The 7,500-nt window shown below is 47.2% G+C and overlaps 2 protein-coding genes across 8 annotated transcripts in view; both read right to left on the reverse strand.

The window, feature by feature from the left end:
• hdc (histidine decarboxylase) overlaps positions 1 to 1,088 on the reverse strand; it is a 17,637-nt gene extending 16,549 nt beyond the window's left edge. The window contains exons 1-2 of the mRNA XM_082182106.1: positions 951 to 1,088; positions 440 to 635 (exon numbers count right to left, since the gene is read on the reverse strand). Of these exons, the coding sequence (XP_082038232.1) occupies positions 440 to 467 (28 nt within the window). The 5' untranslated portion in view covers positions 468 to 635; positions 951 to 1,088. The remainder of the gene's footprint in view (positions 1 to 439; positions 636 to 950) is intronic.
• A 782-nt stretch (positions 1,089 to 1,870) lies between these two features.
• gabpb1 (GA binding protein transcription factor subunit beta 1) overlaps positions 1,871 to 7,500 on the reverse strand; it is a 10,580-nt gene continuing 4,950 nt past the window's right edge. For 6 of the 7 annotated variants that reach the window (XM_082182114.1, XM_082182112.1, XM_082182115.1 and 3 more), the window contains 4 exons: positions 7,171 to 7,318; positions 6,481 to 6,648; positions 3,643 to 3,797; positions 1,871 to 3,517 (listed from right to left, as the gene is read on the reverse strand). In XM_082182114.1, the coding sequence (XP_082038240.1) occupies positions 3,368 to 3,517; positions 3,643 to 3,797; positions 6,481 to 6,648; positions 7,171 to 7,318 (621 nt within the window). In that variant the 3' untranslated portion in view covers positions 1,871 to 3,367. Of the gene's footprint in view, positions 3,518 to 3,642; positions 3,798 to 5,261; positions 5,526 to 6,480; positions 6,649 to 7,170; positions 7,319 to 7,500 lie in introns of those variants that run through there. The other variant, XM_082182116.1, reaches the window with a different exon arrangement.

Genomic DNA, 7,500 nt, shown 5'->3' on the forward strand with positions numbered 1-7,500 from the left:
CAAGTGTAATTTCATGTAATGGTCAATCTGTAATCACAATTTAGCAATTAAACAAATATTAGACGGCTATTAGACAAAGCAATGTCTTGCAAAACAAAATTGCTTGCTGGGCACTGTGAGCCTGAGGTCACGGCCAATACAAGACTGTACAACATTAGAGAAAAGTAATAAAACAATAGATGAAGAGTACCGACACACACATATTACAGCAGAACATCAATATAAAATTAATTTAATGCAAGAAAATGACCTTACAATACTTCAGAAGATAACAATAGCATGCAAACAATTTAAAGTGATAAAAAGTCCTCAATGTCTAATGTTCAGGAAATAACCAGCAGTCCTTCATCTATGGATCAAGAGTTATTAAAGCTAAACTCTATTATAGCTGCAAAACTAATATAAAGCCATTCTTGTATAATTATTAGAGGTTCATTACCTCTCTGCATGTATTCCTGCTCCTGCATCCCGTCGGTCAGAGGAAGATGCGCTGTGTGTGTGTGTGAGCCGCTCCAGCTCTCACACACTCTTATAGCCACTGCCCACTGACGTAAACCGACACACACACACTCCACAAAGACACCATTGATTCAGGCTGTAGGTGAGTGTCCGTCAAACACAGATCTTTATGAGCACTGAGGAAACATCAATCCATATCTACAATAAGTGTGTTTGAACAATCCCAACAACAATATTCCCTCTACAGACTCTTACAGATGCTGGAATACTGTAAAAACATTTTATTGTGCATTTATTCAGCATTTTTACATAGCAAAAGTCAGTTTGAGTGAAGCTGAGATCCTCCTCAAAGAAACAAAATCCATCCAGTTTGTCTTTTAAATATAATAATCTTTACAGAAATACTGCATCACAAACAACAGGCATGTGGAAGCTATAAACACAAGAATGTTTGATTTATGTTGATGATCAGTGAGGAAACTGAATCTAACGGAGTCTGATGATGAAAGACTTGTTCAGATGCGACCTGTAGATGAAACTCAATCTAGAGCATAAAACATCGTCACATTATTTCACAATTAAACGTTTTGAGTTTTTTTTTCCTCGTTATTCAGAGGCCGATGGAGGATATGTGTCAGAATCGATCCCACGTTGCCCACAGACTCTATAAGCTTTTGACGAGAGCTGAAACAGTGAAATATAGCTGCGAGCGGCGATGAGGGGTCAAGCAGAAAGAGGCACGATGATTATCAGACAACTGCAGCAATGAGGCATTAAAGAGATTTTTTGTTTATTTTAGTCAAAATAGCTGAAAAAAAAAATCACAAATACAATCACTTTCAATGTGATTTAATCGTTATGACTTTTGACCAATAGGTGGCGCTGTGACCAAACTGATGTGGGTCAGTGTGAGGACAATAACACACTCAATAATTTTGGCATCATGCGAACAATTTCATTGATGTTGGATGCAATTACAGTTTGGTCTATCAAAAACTTTTAATACGTTTGTGCTGGAATGGTCTGTAGATCATCTGACCAACGGTTTCATTAAAATAGGCAAAACCTTTCGAGTACCTTCAGGCCATGACACACACCGAGTTCTGTAACGATACATGCGAAAATTACAGCATTTTACGACAAAATTCAAAAAAATAAAACTAGTTGACATGCAATAATTGGGTTTCATTCAACTCGGTTAAATTGCACTGAATTAAAAGAGACTTTATGATTTTTGGGCATATCGTTCAGAAGTTGAAAGCAAAAATATCCAAATTTCATATCTCCTCAGTTCATATCTCCCATTCCAGCACACACTTCATGCTTGTGATGACATGAACCCTGACCTAACCCTGACCCTAACCCTAATCCTTTTTTTTCCGTAAAATTCTAAATGACGGAAAAAGACATCTTGAGCCAAGAATTTATTTAATATTCACAAGTAATTAGAATAAACATGAAAAGTGGCGCTAGAGGGAGTTAATGATGAGACTGTCCTCCATCTGTGTGCCAAATTACATCATTTCCTATAAGCAGTTCGATGGGGTCAGGAGCAGAAGAGGGAAGAGTAATGATGAGAACACTGACGGATACGACACACACACCTTCAGAGCTCGGCCCCTAATGAACGACACTGATCCGGGCACAGAAAGCACAGTGTGTCCAGTGTGTGTGTGTGTGTTTCAGGCGTGTTTCTTTCCGCTCTGCCGTATGTGTGTGTGTGTGTGTTAGGCGTGTTTCTTTCCGCTCTGCCATGTGTGTGTGTGTGAGAGTGTGTGTGTGCGTTTCAAGCATGTTTCTGCCGGGTGTGTGTGTGTGTGTGTGTGTGTGTTAGGCATGTTTCTTCCCGCTCTGGCGTGTGATGGCCGTGTGTGTGTGTTAGGCGTGTTTCTTCCCGCTCTGGCGTGTGATGGCCGTGTGTGTGTGTGTGTTAGACGTGTTTCTTCCCGCTCTGGCGTGTGATGGCCGTGTGTGTGTGTGTTAGATGCGTTTCTTCCCGCTCTGGCGTGTGATGGCTGTGTGTGTGTGTATGTTAGATGTGTTTCTTCCCGCTCTGGCGTGTGATGGCTGTGTGTGTGTGTATGTTAGATGTGTTTCTTCCCGCTCTGGCGTGTGATGGCCGTGTGTGTGTGTTAGGCGTGTTTCTTCCCGCTCTGGCGTGTGATGGCCGTGTGTGTGTGTGTGTGTTAGACGTGTTTCTTCCCGCTCTGGCGTGTGATGGCCGTGTGTGTGTGTGTTAGATGCGTTTCTTCCCGCTCTGGCGTGTGATGGCCGTGTGTGTGTGTATGTTAGATGTGTTTCTTCCCGCTCTGGCGTGTGATGGCTGTGTGTGTGTGTATGTTAGATGTGTTTCTTCCCGCTCTGGCGTGTGATGGCCGTGTGTGTGTGTGTTAGGCGTGTTTCTTCCCGCTCTGGCGTGTGATGGCTGTGTGTGTGTGTGTGTATGTTAGATGTGTTTCTTCCCGCTCTGGCGTGTGATGGCCGTGTGTGTGTGTGTTAGGCGTGTTTCTTCCCGCTCTGGCGTGTGATGGCTGTGTGTGTGTGTGTGTATGTTAGACGTGTTTCTTCCCGCTCTGGCGTGTGATGGCCGTGTGTGTGTGTGTTAGGCGTGTTTCTTCCCGCTCTGGCGTGTGATGGTCGTGTGTGTGTGTGTGTTAGACGTGTTTCTTCCCGCTCTGGCGTGTGATGGCCGAGTGTGTGTGTGTGTGTTAGACGTGTTTCTTCCCGCTCTGGCGTGTGATGGCCGTGTGTGTGTGTATGTTAGATGTGTTTCTTCCCGCTCTGGCGTGTGATGGCCGTGTGTGTGTTAGACGTGTTTCTTCCCGCTCTGGCGTGTGATGGCCGTGTGTGTGTGTGTTAGATGTGTTTCTTCCCGCTCTGGCGTGTGATGGCCGTGTGTGTGTGTATGTTAGATGTGTTTCTTCCCGCTCTGGCGTGTGATGGCCTCCAGCTTCTGCCGGTACGCTTCGGCCTCCTGCTCCTTCTTCAGGAACTGCTGTCGGTATTTCTGCGCCTCACGGTTCGCCTCCTCCAGCTGCTTCAGAAGAGACACTTTCTCCTGTCACACACACACAGTCAGACTGTTTACATGTTCATCACTGGATAAAACATGTACATGTTATGTGTCAGATGCTGGTGTGACAGGGATTGTGGGCCGTGTGTGTGTGTGTGTGTGTGTCGCACCTGGAAGTCCTCCAGCGAGAGCGTTTGCTGGATCTGAATGTCTTGTGTTTCTATCGTCTGATCCTCATCTTCTTCTTTCACTCGCTGCCGTTTGACTGACGGTTCGTCGCTGATCACCGTTTCCTCTGCGACCTCTGTGTCCGACACCGTCAGCACTGCAGGAACACACACTGAGTGAGACCAGCGAGTAACATACTCACACAGCCGGATCCGGGCCGTATCCAGATCAGATGGTGGACCTGCGTCTAGACACGACCACAACACATGATGTAGTCAGCCGGATCCAGGCCGTATCCAGATCAGATGGAGGACCTGCATCTAGACACGACCACAACACATGATGTGGTCAGCCGGATCCAGGCCGTATCCAGATCAGATGGTGGACCTGCGTCTAGACACGACCACAACACATGATGTAGTCAGCCGGATCCGGGCCGGATCCAGATCAGATGGAGGACCTGCGTCTAGACACGACCACAACACATGATGCAGTCAGCCGGATCCAGGCCGTATCCAGATCAGATGGTGGACCTGCGTCTAGACACGACCACAACACATGATGTAGTCAGCCGGATCCGGGCCGGATCCAGATCAGATGGAGGACCTGCGTCTAGACACGACCACAACACATGATGCAGTCAGCCGGATCCGGGCCGTATCCAGATTAGATGGAGGACCTGCGTCTAGACACGACCACAACACATGATGCAGTCAGCCGGATCCGGGCCGTATCCAGATCAGATGGAGGACCTGCGTCTAGACATGACCACAACACATGATGTAGTCAGCCGGATCCGGGCCGTATCCAGATCAGATGGTGGACCTGCTCCTAGACACGACCACAACACATGATGTAGTCAGCCGGATCCGGGCCGTATCCAGATCAGATGGAGGACCTGCGTCTAGACACGACCACAACACATGATGTAGTCAGCCGGATCCGGGCCGTATCCAGATCAGATGGTGGACCTGCTCCTAGACACGACCACAACACATGATGTAGTCAGCCGGATCCGGCCGTATCTAGATCAGATGGAGGACCTGCGTCTAGACACGACCACAACACATGATGCAGTCAGCCGGATCCAGGCCGTATCCAGATCAGATGGTGGACCTGCGTCTAGACACGACCACAACACATGATGTAGTCAGCCGGATCCGGGCCGTATCCAGATCAGATGGAGGACCTGCGTCTAGACACGACCACAACACATGATGTAGTCAGCCGGATCCGGGCCGTATCCAGATCAGATGGAGGACCTGCGCCTAGACACGACCACAACACATGATGTAGTCAGCCGGATCCGGGCCGTATCCAGATCAGATGGTGGACCTGCGTCTAGACACGACCACAACACATGATGCAGTCAGCCGGATCCGGCCGTATCCAGATCAGATGGTGGACCTGCGTCTAGACACGACCACAACACATGATGTAGTCAGCCGGATCCAGGCCGTATCCAGATCAGATGGTGGACCTGCGTCTAGACACAACCACAACACATGATGTAGTCAGCCGGATCCGGGCCGTATCCAGATCAGATGGTGGACCTGCGTCTAGACACGACCACAACACATGATGCAGTCAGCCGGATCCGGCCGTATCCAGATCAGATGGTGGACCTGCGTCTAGACACGACCACAACACATGATGTAGTCAGCCGGATCCGGGCCGTATCCAGATCAGATGGTGGACCTGCGCCTAGACCCGACCACAACACATGATGTAGTCAGCCGGATCCGGGCCGTATCCAGATCAGATGGTGGACCTGCGTCTAGACCCGACCACAACACATGATGTAGTCAGCCGGATCTGAACGCATCCCGACAGCCATCGGCACTGATCCTCAACAAACTCGTCTCCATACCGGCGTGACTCCGATCTACAACCAGATGGAACTGGATAATATTCTGATTGTTACAATCCAATCTGACCTCTGACCTGTAATGCTGCCTGAATCATAATCATACACTGCTCGTTCGTTCGAGTTTTGGTTTGGGTTAGGCCTTTTTTCACCTTTGTTGCCATTGGCTTTTGGCTTGGTTAGTTGGGGACATTAAATTTAACATTTCATTTAATATTCTACAATATTATTGATCTCCTGCATTGACACCATTATATGAGAACTGAACTGAGCTGGACGATGACATCACGGTTTGACCAGAGCGGCTATATATATATGAACTAAATTAATAACTTTTTTACAATAGAAATGAACCATCACTGAACTTACTTCAGCTGGACTGTGACGCTATTTTCTTCTAGAAACAAACTTTGCATTATTTTCCTGTTATCTCTGTAAAGCTGCTTTGAAACACTCTGTGTAGTAAAGCGCTATATAAATAAATGAGACGTGACGTGTGACACACTCACACTCACAATCACACTCACACACTGACAATCACACTCACACACTGACAATCACACTCACACACTGACAATCACACTCACTCATACTTTTTCAGCAGTTGAAACACTAATTGATGGATTATTTGAGACATGATTGATTTCAGGAAGTTGTTCTGTATCCTTCAACATTCCTTCTGATGTTCATCATGTTTATTTGCTGCTGTAACTAGTAGTAAAGAGGAACAGTTGATCGGTTCAACATTAAAGAGACACAAACACACATTTACTGACTGAACTTCATTATGAAACTGACAGAAATTGAAAGCTGAGACTTTCTTTCATATCAAAAGTATCGTAGCTTATTGTGATTATGGGATGGCATAAGCTGCAGACATCGTTTAGTGAAGTTTTAGTCGTTCATCAACTGAGAACAGCATCTAAAAGATGAAGATGAGAATCCAGATATCGAGCGCTTCCGTGTCACTCACCCTGCTGCCCATCAGGCATGGTGACTATTATGGGCTGGCTGATGCCCGTGCCCGTCTGCAGGTTGCCCAGCTGTATGCCGTCTGTTACTATGGTGATGACCTGCTGACCTCCAGAGCTCACGACCTGCTGGATGGCCCCGTCCACTGTGTCTGCAGTGGTGAGCTCGTCTGAGAGAGAGAGAGGGAGAGAGAGAGAGTGTGTGTGAGAGAGAGAGAGAGAGAGAGAGAGAGAGAGAGAGAGAGAGGAGAGAAAGAGAGAGAGAGGAGAGAGAGAGAGAGAGAGAGAGAGAGAGAGAGGAGAGAGAGAGAGGAGAGAGAGAGAGAGAGAGAGAGAGAGAGAGAGAGGAGAGAGAGGAGAGAGAGAGAGAGAGGAGAGAGAGGAGAGAGAGAGAGAGGAGAGAGAGAGAAGAGAGAGAGAGAGAGAGAGAGAGAGAGAGAGAGAGGAGAGAGAGAGAGAGAGAGAGATGCTCAATATTTCCACTCAAAATGCACTTATTCTGAACAGCAGCATCAGGAACATCAGCTCATCTCTCGCTCTAATCACAGGCTTTGATGATCCTCTGTTTGTGCAAATAACAGCAATTTTCTTGTGCGGAGGGCAAACGCACAATCATGTCATGCGTCAGATCAAGTGTGTGTGTGTGCACAAAGGCCTCTTTCATCGAGCTCATGCTCAGGATCCGCCGTCACCTGTGTGTTTGCTGCTGTGTCCCGGTGAGACGATCCCGGTGAGGTTCACGACTCCTCCCGGGCCGATGATGAACTGCGGAGTGGACGTGTGGATGGTCAGAGTCTCGGGACTCTCGGGGTTTGTGTTGATCTGGTTCTGCATCGCCACCTGACACACAGGAACACATCACCAGTGTTGGGGAAAGTTACTTTTAAAAGTAATGCATTATAATATTGCGTTACTCCCCCAAAAAGTAACTAATTGCATTACTTAGTTACTTTTTATGAAAAGTAATGCGTCACATTACTTTTGCGTTACTTTTTGTCACCTGGGCTGAGCTTGCTTGTTAG

The sequence above is a fragment of the Leuciscus leuciscus genome (assembly GCF_965113295.1).
Source record: "Leuciscus leuciscus genome assembly, chromosome: 10".
In the NCBI taxonomy this organism is placed as follows: domain Eukaryota; kingdom Metazoa; phylum Chordata; class Actinopteri; order Cypriniformes; family Leuciscidae; genus Leuciscus; species Leuciscus leuciscus.